We start from the raw sequence: 14,659 nt of genomic DNA on the forward strand, positions 1-14,659 counted from the left end.
TTAAGGTGTAAAAGTACAAAAAGCGACAGAACAGTAGACTCAGTAATTCGCACACTGACTACTTTCCCCTTATTATTTTAAACGTATATTACATGTTTGTTACTTTATTGTTTGGTTGTCCCTGCAACAAAAATATATTGACGTCACAACGATTGGTGTCTGATTTTTTTTCACCCCACATAGGTGATGGAATATGTATGTAGATGTGTTTTCAGTATGCTAGCTTAAACAACATTATTTTCATACCTGTCTACTCACTATTTTATTTTAAAGCAGATACCTACCTGCTTCTTGTTTATTTGAGGATAACTATGTTAGGGAACTCGGTGTTCTTACTACGTAAGCAGTTTTTATTATTTAGTTTTTTTAGTTTCTTTGTGGCATCACCCCCTACCAATAGTGGGTGAAACATAGCTAGGATTTCTGTGGCAAATACAAACAAACTCTGTCAAAATTAGCTTTGACTGTGGATGGATCTTCATCCTCCCTATTCCCCATATCATTTCTTATTCAAATTAAGTGCATAGGTCTCAAACTCGATTCCGGGACAATTTTGCTTCAACCCTAATTAAACACAGCTGATCCAACTAACCAAGGTATTCAAAAGACTACTAGGGACTATTAATCACGTGTGAGTTTGAGGTGGTTAAAGCTAAAATATGCTGTGGCTCTTCAGCAATTGAGTTTAAGACCATTAATTTAGTGGAAGGTTAACCTTTTTACAGTTTCATGTCAAATTCTGAAGCAATCAAGAAAAAACTTATAAAAACATTAAAAATCTTTTCAATATTTTTTCAAATGGTACTTGTATGTGCCATTTTAATTGCTGATAAGTACACTTTAGAGCTTTTCAGAGTGCGCATAGCCCCTGTTCTTAGTCCTTGGCCGTACTTTTAACACAGGGTTAAACATCGCACTTGTAATGCCATTTTAACTGCTGACCCCTGCATTATGATGACAAATGTGCAATCAGCTTGAAACAAAGTGGTGTTAGAATATTATGACTGGAATGTTAGCACCTAACAACAGTCACCAGAACAAAATGCATTCTGATTGAAAATCTGAATGAAGAGAATGTTCCATTCCTAATTTAATAGTCTAAGAAAAATCATTGCTATAAGCTCTGTCATATTTAATGCAAAGATGCAAAATTCTAGAGCAATTATGCAAACAAATGAAATTTTGAGTTGACGCTTAGACCTCAAACATGAAATTAAATATCCAGGATCAAATGACCCAGGATTCTGTTCACCAAAGTTTAGAGCGTGACGTAGTAAATTATTTTTAAAAGCTATTTTAGGTTCTAAAATGTACATTTTAATATGTTTAAATATTAGCGCTGTTTGATATGGAACCCATTGTGACTCCATTTGTAAGTTTTTAAATTCTAAACGCAATGTTTTCAGTATTAATTCTCTCTTAAATATTTTGTTTCAGTCTTGTTTCCCTCCTGTAAACTTTCTCATCAGTTTCAGCAGTTCAACTTTTTCTGTTTGTTTCTCTCAGCCTCTGGGCCCTCCCTTTCTTTCTCCCTCCTTCACCCACTCACATCCCATTGGCAGCTCCTTATTTCAAACCATTCACTCTCCCTCCTGCTGATTCCCTTCCATGATTCTGCATCATCACAAATACACCCCTTTTTCCAGGCAGCATGACCCTCACCAATCACCTGAGATGACCTTCTCTGTCCTCCGTCTCGTTTTTTCATCACCCTGCTCCATTCTTTCCCACCGCCAAGAATAGTTTCCATCAAGTTCATGTGTGATTTGGCTTAACACAATTATATCCCATCTCTCTCCGGCTTCATTCCCTGAGTACTTAATGGGGGACTATAAAGGGATGGTAATTAACCGGAGAGGGCACTTTTATTAATTAGGTTTTAACGAGAGCTGAGGCTGAGGTGGGGAGGCGGAGGGAGTGGGGTTATAACTATCTTAAGAACACTGTTAGTGCTAGATATGGGAATATAGTCATGCACGTCTTAATGCTGTCACTGTAAGATGAGTCCTCTAAGCCCTTTTCTATATCTCTCCTCGCTTTCGTGACTGAAAATAAAGAGTGGGACCTTTCAAAAGGACTTCTCCGCAACCAGAGCTGTGATTAGTTTCAAAGCACAGGTCAAAGCATTACTGATTACCTTTAAGGGATATTTCATATGTGCAAATGCTGTGTAACTTTGTCTCTGCAGAGCATAATGTTGTTTAGAGCTAATTAGTGCTTTGACATGGCCCTTTTTGCAAGCGTGTTTGTGTGCGTAAGCCTCCTTTCTAATTTATTTTCTTTTAGCGCTATTCCACAAGAGACATCAATATGAGCAACTCAACTGAGAGTAGCTTAGTGCACACAAATAAGTGAGAGAGAGAGCGAGAGAAGGATTGCGAAAAGCTTTACAATCACTGCGCTCCAGCAGCGCCGCAAGAGGTTGCGATAATACCTGGTCAGTTCATATAAATCAGCTATTCGTTAAGTGATTTCAGTCCATTAAACCAATGTACAGGCTGAAATGGGACACAAACCTGCATGCAATGCATTGACAGATGGTTTGCATAAGGCATCCTTACCTCAGTCGGGGAGAAAGCTTATAGAGGAGGGGGTACTGCAGTATTTTGTGTTGTGCAGTTTCTCAGTGAGTCCTCTAGGTGGCCTTTGAGCACCGCTGAGCTTCAACTGCAGTGGGATAGCAAGTAGAAAAATCCAAAGAAGCTTCACTGCACCAGACAGAGAGGGAAAGGGAGTTAGAGCGCAGGTACAATGCAGAAGCACTACAGCACATACTGAAGCATAGCAGCAGAAACAGTTCCCTTCTCCTATATTAGCGCATGTATATATCACTTCTCTTTGACAATGTTTCTATAAACTGAATAATTTATGAATGGAGCTTCATTTACCTTTACTGCAGTCATTCCCTCACTTTCCTCTCTGTGGCTGTAACCTGTTCTCTTCTCGCTCTGTCGGCATAGTGCTGTTATCTTTTATAGGCGTATCTGTCCTTACAACCAACCCCCATCCCAACGGACATACACACATTAATGTACTTCCCCCCCTATGCAGGCACACACACTTAACAATGATTTCCCTTTTTAGTGAGAGCTTTTTTGGTGCTTTCTCAGCACTATTCCCTCTCTAGTTTCCACTCAGTTTCCGTATTTCCTATTCATCGTTTTATTTATTTAGTCCTTTTTGTGTTCCTCATAGTTATTTACTTCAGCCACAGCAAGTTTGGCATATTGAAACACTTTACAAAAACACTTTTCGGGTAGCCAGTGATGCTGTTTTGGCCAGAGAGAGACAAAACATCTAGATTTTTTCTTTTAATGTTACTTTATATTAATATTAATCATACGACAGGTCTTTCTAGTTAATTAGTTGGTTTAAGCCTCTGTAGTTGCCTGCTATTTCAACTGTACATCCAGTGCATATGCTGAAAGCCATGCGCTGTCCGTGGTGCTGAAATGAGAGGCCAGCTTGACTGTCTTCATTCAGAGAATGAAGGTGAATTCATTTAGCTTGCTTTGTCTGATTCAGTCTTCGTTCTTTGTTGGTTTCTCAGTTAATTACAGTGGGATGTAAGGGAAAGCAAGAGAAAGAGTGAGCTAAGTAGAATGGATAACTAATGCGGAAAGACAGTTTGACGGATATGTATGGAGCAGCCATGCAGCACAGCCAAACAAGAGGAGCTGATAAAGGAAAGACATTGTGAAAGCAGGAAGAGACAGCACAGCAAAACATGGGAGGAGGACATTTGTCGGTGAAATCTAATCCTTGTACACTGGTAAAAATGTTTTGCTAGGCAATATAAAAAAATATTGCTTCATGTAGTAACTTTAAAAAAAAGCCACTGAAAAACTGAATCGATATGACTAGGTTACACTATCAGAAATCATTTTTAAAGGTTAAAGCAGGAACGGGTGGCACGTTTCCACTTTTTTTACAGTGTATACGGACCCCAAGAGAGAAGGATAATAGCTTCCCTGCTCCATATTTCCGAAATGGGCCATTTTGATTGGTAAAAGGGAGCTCAATTGTGTCACTAGAGCTGTGAAGTAGAAAAAATAGTAAGTCCAGGTTTAAAGCACCTGCATGGTGTGATTGTATGTGCACGAGAGGTTATCTGAATCTATATATTGTGATTTTGAAGACTGCACATGCAGACAATGCAAATTTTACATCTGAAACAAAGGTTAATACTCTACACAGACTGTACTGAGCAGTCTGCATAACATTAGCACTGCCCAGAAAGGGAGAGACAGTGTAAGAGTTAATACTCTGCAGTCTTTTCTCCCTGTTTTGTGTAGCTCAGCAAATAATCGTTCTGCTTTTAGCTTTTCTCCCTTTTCTTCCCACCCTTCCTCTCGCTCTCGTTCTCCTCCTCTCCCTCTTTCTATTGGATACTTCGAGAGCATGGTGTGAGGAGGGGGGGAGCCTGTGAAACATTCAGTCATTTTCATCTCCCTTCGCTGTAATTGAGCAGAGTGTTTTAGTGAATTGAGGAGCATGAGGGCTGAGTGATGGTAAAAGACAGAGAAGGAGACATGGGTGGGCATTGCAGTGGAGGAGGGGTCTCTTTCCTGTTTATTATGTAACTCTTCAACGTATATATTGAGCTCAGTCCTTCATTGAAATGCTCATCTCATACGCCTGCATCAGCGTTTGATCTGATTTTGTGCTGCTAAAATGACACGGTGTCTATGGTGTCTTCCTTTTCCAAGTCTTTTATATGCCACAAATATGATCTCCCCTGTAAGACAGACCCCCATCCTAAAATATAAAAGCCATCTCTCTATATATATATATATATATTTTTTTTTTTAGAAAGACAATACTATTCTGTGATTCACCCAGTGTAAGAAATTAAAGTACAAGAGCTGTTAATGGGGTGATACACATTTGTACCTAAATTGTCTATATTGGTATCAAAGGTGCATATTTTGTTACTGAAGTATTTCAAGAGGTACACTTATACTTTTTATACGCTATGGGTACTATTATGTAAGGCACTAATATGTAGCAAGATGTACTCTTTTTTTTTTCTTTTACTTTTTTAGGTACTAATAATAATATTATTTATACCAGAATTGGTCCCGGAGGGCTACTATCTGCATAATCTTGCTCCAACTTGCCTCACAACAACTTCTTGGAAGTTTCAAGTATACCTAATATGACCTTGATTAGCTTGTTTGGGTGTTTGCTTAGGGTTGGACTTAACATCTGTGTGGTTTGTTGTGATAACCCTCTAATTCATACTTATTCTCCAAAACTTTTTTTGCAGATTAATTTCATTAATACACACTGGAATTTTTAAATACAATATACATTCTAACAGAATTTTGAACTAATTACTTTTCTCAGAGAAAAAAAAAGTTAATAACACAAGTCTATAACTTGAAAATTAACTCTCAATTTACCTCTAAAGTACACTGTAACACCCAGCAGTCAACTTTATCAAATGAAATGAGTGGAGTTAACTCAAAATTTACTAAAAGTTAATTCTACTCATTTAAAAAGAGTTTTGAATTCAGTGTTGAAGGTAATGAGTTAATTAAATGCTTCATTACTTCAACTTAAATGGAGTAAGTTCACAGTACTCGTATAGATTAGTTTTTTTACTCAAAAGGTTTGTAGCAATCTGTTTCCTCAAACAGTTTGAGTTACCTTTACTTATTGAGTTTTACAGTACTCAGTTGGTTTGAGTTCTCTTCGTTTATTGGGTTTTTTCATTTTCTTGTCGACTTAGTCCCTTTATTAATCCGGGGTCGCCACAGCAGAATGAACCGCCAACTTATCCAGCAAGTTTTTACGCAGCAGATGCCCTTCCAGCTGCAACCCATCTCGGGGAAACATCCACACACACATTCACACACACACTCATACACTACGGACAATTTAGCCTACCCAATTCACCTGTACCGCATGTCTTTGGACTGTGGGGGAAACCGGAGCACCCGGAGAAAACCCACTCGAAGGCAGGGAGAACATGCAAACTCCACACAGAAACGCCAACTGAGCTGAGGTTCGAACCAGCGACCTTCTTGCTGTGAGGCGACAGCACTACCTACTGCGCCTCTACCTCGCCTTTATTGGGTTTTACTGTGCTCAAATTGATTCATTTACTCAAATGGATTAAGTTGACAGTACTCATTGGGATTAGTTTTTGAACTTTAATAGTTTGTTGCAATCGGTTTCCTCAAATAGTTTGTGTTACCTTAACTTTTTGGATTTTACAACGTAGGGATGGGCCAATAAACGATATTAAATCAAATCGCGATACGATTTATATCAATGACAATGATGAGCACTGTACTTTTTTTTTTAGTCTGCAATGATCTAAGAGCCAATCACACAGCAGATATGTGCTACAATGGGAATTGAAAAAAAGTGTTGATATTAGAGATGGACCAATTTTTCGGCCACCAGAAATTTATGTTATTTAATTTAATGGCCCCTTTAATTTTCGTGGCTTCGTTCATCATTGGTACTCTTTTTAAATCTGGAAGCATTAACAAATGATAATGAAATATATATCATTATTGTTCAATATGAAAATAATTATTGCGATTGCATTTTTGCCATATTGTCCAGCCCTACCCTTAATTGATTCCAACAATTATGAATTTCTTTACTCGGTTGAAGGTTAGATTTTTTTCCCCATTGTTATCAAATTTACTTTTATAGTAGGAAAGTCAATAGTTACAGCATTTTTTAATATAACTTTTTGTGTTAAACAAAAGAAGAAAATACTTTGGTGATAAGTATATAAATGATGGCAGAATTTTCAGTTTTAGGTGAACTATCCCTTTAAATCCCACATACCTATTGAAAGAAAAGATATGACCAAAGTTTTAGCTCCATATGCGAGAACTAATGATGTGTTGAGTTAAAAGCAAGTTACTTTGAGCAGTTTGATGATGTTTGTAACAACGAGCATCTTTAATTTTCTGTTCTCCTGTGTTCTCCCTCCGCAGGCTCCTCCTCCCCCTCCCCGCTCGGTTCTCTCTCCTCCTCTCCCTCCCCCTGCTCCTCTATGCTCAGTTCGGTGTGTGTCTCCTCTTTCAAAGGGCGCAAGGGTGGGAACAAGTCGTCCAACAAAGCATGTTACAGCGCAGACATGACTTGTCCGTCAGACAGCGAGAAAATAGTGATAAACTGCGGGGGGATTCGGCACGAGACGTACCGCAGCACACTGAAGACGCTGCCCGGGACCCGCTTGTCCTGGCTGACGGAGCCAGATGCGTTCAGTAACTTTGACTATGACCCCAAATCCGACGAGTTTTTCTTTGACCGTCACCCCAACACCTTTGCGTTCATCCTCAACTATTACCGCACAGGGAAGTTGCATTGTCCCAGTGATGTCTGCGGTCCTCTGTTTGAGGAGGAGCTCGCCTTCTGGGGTATCGACGAGACGGACGTGGAGGCTTGCTGCTGGATGAACTACCGACAGCATCGGGACGCCGAGGAAGCGCTGGACAGCTTCGAGACGCCCGAGCCGGACCCACCAGAGGACGACCCGGCGCTAACTGGAGGAGCGGACGGTGACTTGAAGAGGTTGTGTCTACAGGAGGATGGGCGAAACCCCAGCCGGTGGAGTACCTGGCAACCCTGGGTCTGGGCGCTGTTTGAGGACCCCTACTCCTCGAAATACGCCAGGGTGAGTGAGTGAGTCTGTCGGCATCTTTTTAGCCAAGGCTATTTTAATAAACGACTGTGTATCAGTGTACGTCAGGTTAACTTTAGTGTGATAATATTATATTCCCTCTGCTTGCCTTCTATGATTGTCTTTTCTCGTATAGGCTAGCCTATACTACTGTCCACCTGTCACAAGAACTTCTGAAAGTTTGTTAACTGCATTTGGAGAGAAAAAGACAAGTTGTCTGCGGTAGATGTGCGGTTTCTCTCTGAGATTAATGCGGTATTTTGTCTCGCTGTCAGTCACTCTCTCCACGCGCATTATTAGCCGGTGAACACTGCGTCTCGAGCTCTCGGCATGCGCAGTCGCTTCCGAAGCACTTTGTTGCGCTTGTTTAAAACTTTGGTTTTGCTTTTAACTATCAATTATTTCGAAAAACGTTTAATTATCCTTAAGATGTTGTTATTTAGTGTTCAATGATCCAGATTTTGGTTTACAATGCGTCATTCTTATTGATCATTTATCAGCGATTAAATATTAACGCAAGCCAACGCAAAACAACTGACCATACCTGCTGAGAAGTGATCAGATTAAGTCTCTAAGCTATTGACATATTTTCCCATTCAAAAGTAATTTATTGCACATTTAAATAGGTTTCATGTAAGGCACATTTAAATAGGCGTGTTAATAGTTAAATAATGTGCGGTCAAGCGGTCGATATCGCAGAAAGTGCACTGCTTAAATCTCGCATGTCACAACCGTCAGTAATTGCGCATGCGCAAACTGTACATACCTTTCGCTGTTGTCCATACTGCAGAACGGTACGATATCTACTGAACGTCATCAGAGCATTTACCCCACTATAGAGATTTTGAGCTATGCACCTCATCTTGCAAATCCTAAATATTGCTTTGCTACAATATTCTTTCCCGAGTATAACAGTAAACGTGTTTTCATGCTCACAAGCGTCATTTCTTTCGTCACTTTCTACTTTTACAAGGTAAATGAGGTCGCCCTTACAGGTGGTAAGGCATGTGTTCAACCAGGAGGAAATGCAAGTTAGCGGTGTCAGGTTGTGCTTGGCTATGTATCCGCTTGGGAAGCACAGGATCTTCGCGGTGTCCCAGGAACTACAGAGATTCCCATGGGTCTTGCTTTAACTGAATCAGTTTCCTGCTTACTCAGCAGAAGTCCCGTATGTCTCTGCCACCCCAGTCACCTGATAACCACTAGGCTACATCCCACATCCAGACCTGAAGCTTAATGTTATTTCTTATTTTATCTTGGGTTAACAAGCAAAGCTCATAGGAATTTCTAAACTTTAATCAGATATCACTTCTTAAAACAAGCAATTAATCATCCTTTTTCTTCCTGTCAATAATGTGCTACCATAATAATAATAATCATCATCAGGAACACCGTCACTCACTGACCCCAGTGTGTTTAAAAGGTGTTTGAGCTGGAGCGCATGAAAGGTAATTTACCCTTTGCCTTTCCAAACGTCATTCATGAGCTAGTGAACAGTGACCGTTGGTCTCCTTTATCAGTGCAGGTGGGTTATTTAAGATATTAATCTCCCTCAGCACATCTGGGTCAATAGATAATAGTCATGAGCAGTCGATACACACTTGCTTTCTTGAAATGAACCGAGGGCTTCATTTAACTGATCAGTTTACCTTTGTGTTTTGAGCTGCAGAACTGCTCTTAATGCGTTCCCCAGCAAGTTACCTCCAGCTCTCCAGGGGAGGGAGAGATGCCGTCATCGCTGTACTGCGTCGTCATTGAGCGGAGGTCTTTTATCAACCGTGACACGCACAGTGTTTTATTAGCAGGCTGCTGTATGGGTGCAGGGCCTCGTGCCGGATTGCTAATCATCACTTACAACCTCCATGTCCCTTTCTTTCGCTGTGCTATAGCGTAACACTGCGGCGTCTCATACTAGCTGACTGCGCGCTGATTTCTGCTGCAGAGCAACTGAATAACAGAGCAACACCAGCACTGTGTATGTGTATGTGTGTGTGTGTGTGTGTGTGTGTGTGCAGGCAATGCTGTGCAAATGCATGCAAAATGATCTTCGGCTGCTTATTGAACTGATTCCGTTTTTAATTTTGGCACTTGTGAAGATTGAAGGTCTCTTCAAGTATGTGCTGACTTTCAAAAGTCTGTTGTGTTAAGCCCCGTATCATGAAAAGCACTATCTGAGTTGATCTGTGTGGAGTCAGGATTGAGCTGCGTGTTTCGCTGATTAAATCCCTGCTTTAAAGCGGATGATCCAGTGAGACCATACATATATGAACAGTTAAAGCAAACCACACTGGCTCCTTATTGGCTAGATTAAAGAAATGAGTTAACGGTTTACTACTTTCATCAGCCAACAATGTTATTTAATTTAGGGGTTTAATACTCTTTATCTGGGATGGACTCATAGATGCGATGATCTTCTTTCATGGGACATTGCCCTTGTAAACGACAAATGTTAATATTTGTGAATATAAATCTTTCTAAATCATTGTCTTGACACAATTATTAGGTGGACACTATATTTTTTACTACAAACTATTAGAGTACACTTTTATTTTATTTATTTTGCATTTTATTTATAACTAATTTGTAACTAACTAATTTCGAGAGGAGCGCGATGCTTATGATTGATCACGGCTGGTCCAGCATTAGCCATTACACAATACACCAATCAGTCAATGCCTAGCTCACTATTAATAACTACAACTTCTCACCTCAGTATCCTCGTTTTGAAGAATCCCCCTTTCAGGTGGCATGGCGGTCCAGTAGTTAGGACATCAAGAACGTGACTGGTTCAAGTTCTTACCAAGCCAGCTGACATTTTTGTGTGGAGTTTGCATGTTCTCCACTGTGCTCACGTGGGTTTCCTCCCACAGTCCAAAAACATGCGACATAGGTGAATTGAACAAAGTAAATTGGCACTATTAGGAATGGGATGAAAGCGGTTTTCAATGTTTACCGTGGTTTGGAAAAGTCAAACTTTTAAAACCACTAAATTTTCAGCTATACCGTTCCTATGGTATACAGTATATAATTTTTTTTATGTTGTTGTTTGTTTATACATTTTAAAGTTTTTTAGGACAACCGTATCTTCAGCAGAAAAGATCACCAAAGATGGCGTTTTAAATTGCAATGAAATCTGTGTTTTTGAAACTACTGAAGTCAGCAGAAGTCAATTATTCATTTGAATTATTCATCCTGACATGTCTACTGCAACAAAATACTTTAAAAGTTTCTCAAAATAAAATAGTTTGTGTTCAAAGGGAAAAAAATGTTGTTATTTTACACAGACATTTAAAAAGAATATATTTTAGAGCAGTTATTACAATACCATCAAACCGTGAAACCACCGTGATATTTTTATCCAAGGTTATCATCAGAATCTTATACCGGCCCATACATAGACACTATAGGCAAGCTTTAGCCAATAGTATTTCATATTTGTTACTTATAGCAGGGGAGTTCTTGAGATCCACCCGAGCTCAAACTCCTGTCTCACCCTTCGAACAGGACGGAGCCCTGGGCTCAAGGATCTTTTGAGCTCTGGGCTCTCTCCCGGGACAGCATGGTAAATATGATTTATTATCAATCATCAGCTAAGGGTGAACTTCTGAAATAATATGAATAAATACAGGAAAATCTGGAAAAAAAACTCAGTTTAATAAACAAGAGTTGTGATTTCCCTCCACTTAAAGTACTTTTTATTTTTAAATAAAATGTTAACAATTTCTAGGAAATTAATACTTTGAAACTATTTACTTTCTATTAAGCGTGTACTATAAAAATTGTACTGTTTATTTTATCTTATTTGATTTTATTTCACACTTAATGTTGTGAATAATATATTAAATATGTATAATATTCCAGTGCTTTTTTCTTACATATTGTTTGATTAAGATTTATCATTTTATTCTTATGTACTTTAATTCGATATTATTTTACTATATATAAAAGTCATAAATATGCGCATAATATCAGCTGTAAAATATCCAAAACTCTTCACTTAGTTATTTTACAATTTGTTGTACAATATTGTAAATGTCTTTGTAGTTATTTTACAATTTGTGCCTATACATTCGTTTAGTCAGTACTGAAGCCAAATCTGGAGCCTATTTAAAAAAAATTATGAAAACAGTCCAAAAACTAGTACACCTAAATTTATAATATAGACAAACATTAAATATAAATTTTAAAAAGAGGAAAAAATTAAGAGTAGCAAATTTTCTTTACAAATTTAGTTGAAAATTTTCAGTTTGTATTTTTTTTTTGCAATATTTAGCTTGAATTTATTTGTTTTATCCGTCTATTTCTAATAATGTTTGGTGACTAAATATTATTTTAATAAATATATCTGTTTAATAAATCTGTTTTGTTTAAATCCACCAAAATACATTCCTTATATTCACTGAGAAATGGATACAAATATTAATTTTCAGAATGGGCTGTTCTCAATTACGCTGAGCACTGTATTTAAAAGTTATAAATATGTGTAAAATATAATTAGCAAAATAGCCAAATCTCTTTTGACTTGTTATTATTTATATGTATAATGTGCTTATGTATGATGTACTACAGCAGAAAGTTCATCACCTGGGGTGAAGATACAAAAACCCCTTTATGCACTATCATTGCAGAACAGGTTTGTTCAGAAATATTTAATGGAGATCACAAAATAAAACATACTCCTCCCTGACATGTACATAAGGTTCTAAATGTACAGTATGAGGAATGTAACGGGAATATCTTCGGTGTTGTGCAGCATCTCACAATCTCACATCTTGTGGTCCAGTACATGTTGTATGAGCGGATGAATAACAACCTGCGGGTACTAGTCATTCACGTGCAAAATCCTATTCGATAAGGATGAACAACTATTAAATGAACTACAGAGCTCTAGCAGCGTTTCTTAGCAACAGCCCGTAGTCAAAATAATCCCGCTTCGCCGTGCTCGGTGTATTTGTTCCTACGCGTAAATATATATATATGCAGAAAGCCTTTAATTACATCACAATTCACCTTGCTTCAGGTTGACAGTCTGGTATGTATTTAGAAGTAGATGATTGTTTAATTTGCTTTGCTTTTGTCATGACACTTGCCACTTAATAACTGCTTTTATGAGCAACGCTTTAGTAGATCAAGTCCTTGTTGATGGCTGTGTTTCAAATGCTAGTGAGCTCCCTGCCTAGATATCAATTTTGAGTGCCATGTTGTTGCATGCACCCATCTTTGATTGTTGGAGACTAGAGCAAGTATTGTGAATTAAATGATGTCACTGCTGGAGCTGTCCAGTGCTGAAAGACACAATGACTGTTGCAGAGACTGATTCTCCGCTGCTATTGTTAAAGCTAAAGCACTTACGGTCTGTGCTTCCCTATTCTAATCAACATTAGCCTAATAAAGCTGTATAATACATTGCCGTAATGGACGGATGGACAAATATAGAGTTTGTAATACCAGTCTATTATAACCTAAGACTATTCTGATAATAAAGGAGTACGCTTAGCAAAACTGTTAACTCAATGCTCAGGATTGATGATGTAATATTTAGTATTATTTTTAATAATAAAATTTAGTATTTTGTAATATTAAAATAATATAAAATATTATAAAATTAAATTAATTTAATTTAAAGCATAATAATTCTAATATTTAATTTACCTTTCCAATAGTTAATTCTGAGTGTAGTATATGAAGAAATATTTTATCATAATTTGTGTGAAAGACAAATCAAAATAATGTATAATATAAATAACAAATCCCACTCTAATTAAATGCAGGAAACCATAATTTGATTATTCTTATGCTCAAGACAAATAATTTAATAAATAAATAAAAACATGTACACATTGGAGGAAGATATTGTGGCAAAACTGGAGAAAATTATAGGTTTCTATGGACTCTTACAGTCCATAGAAAAAACAAATATTTTTTTGCTGTCCCATTTGCTGAAATAATAATAAAAACTCCACAATGGTGTTATCAAGAGTTCATAAAAGGGAAGAAAATGTGCTAGACTGATAAGAACAGCCAGAAGAGAGAACAACATCAAATTTACTATCCTGCCCATGGACACTGCATTAGAAACATCTCGCACAAGTGGTAATTTGGTAATCCATATGTGAATACATATAAATGTACATACATTTTTTAAAGAATCAAAACAATAAAAACTTTCAAGGATTTAAGATTATGATGAGCGTTAAAGGCGCCATAAAAGTGTTGTGAAAAGAGTCTATTATAATCAAAGTGAGAGCATAAAAATAGTAGATCTTACTTCCAAAAATGAATCCTATTCCATTTTAGGTTCAGCAAACATGCATGTGTTTGATTATCTGTTTCTACGACTGTAGATAAAATATTTTGCTTTGCCAGTATTTTTCTTCTCCACTAATATCAGTGAAAGCAAGAAAAGGGGGTTAAATATACGTTTAACATAAAAATTTAGTTTGCAGTATGAACAAAATTTAATGTTTTTTGACCCACAAGCAAGATCGCATCTCATCTAGAAACAAACTACAGTACCGACAAAAGTGTTTTCGCCTTTCCAAGTTTTGGGAACAACAAATAATATCTTGACTTCTGGTTGATCACTTAGTTTTTAGAAATAAAGGCAAAGGCCTCTACATTACGCTTATTTTACCTATATAATATATAATCATGCCTTGATTTTTAACTATTTACTTAATAAAATGTTCAATAATGTTCATGTCTGATGACTGGGTTGGCCAATCCTGGTGCACCTTGACCTTCTTTGCTAACAGGAACTTTGATGTGTTGGCTGAAGTATGAGGAGAACTATCCTGCTGAAGAATTTGCACTCTCCTTTGGTTTGTAATTTAATGTAATGGGCAGCACAAATGTCTTGAGACCTTGATGTTGTCATCCACTCTGTAGATCCCTCACATGCCCCCATACCCAATGTAACCCCAAACCATGATTTTTCCTTCACCAAACCTGACTGATTTCTGTGAGAATCTTGGGTCCATGCGGGTTCCGTTATTTGTGATGACTGGA

At 37.8% G+C, this 14,659-nt stretch overlaps 1 protein-coding gene across 42 annotated transcripts in view; it reads left to right on the forward strand.

Annotated features, from left to right (window-relative positions):
* Window positions 1-14,659, forward strand: part of kcnc3a (potassium voltage-gated channel, Shaw-related subfamily, member 3a) — a 113,871-nt gene that overhangs the window by 3,571 nt on the left and 95,641 nt on the right. For 39 of the 42 annotated variants that reach the window (XM_087242848.1, XM_087242869.1, XM_087242882.1 and 36 more), the window contains exon 2: window positions 6,963-7,645. In XM_087242848.1, coding sequence (XP_087098974.1) covers window positions 7,022-7,645 — 624 coding nt within the window. In that variant the 5' untranslated portion in view covers window positions 6,963-7,021. 42 annotated transcript variants of the gene reach the window in all.

The sequence above is a fragment of the Danio rerio genome, chromosome 3 (assembly GCF_052040795.2).
Source record: "Danio rerio strain M-AB ecotype USA chromosome 3, GRCz13ab, whole genome shotgun sequence".
NCBI classification, from domain to species: domain Eukaryota; kingdom Metazoa; phylum Chordata; class Actinopteri; order Cypriniformes; family Danionidae; genus Danio; species Danio rerio.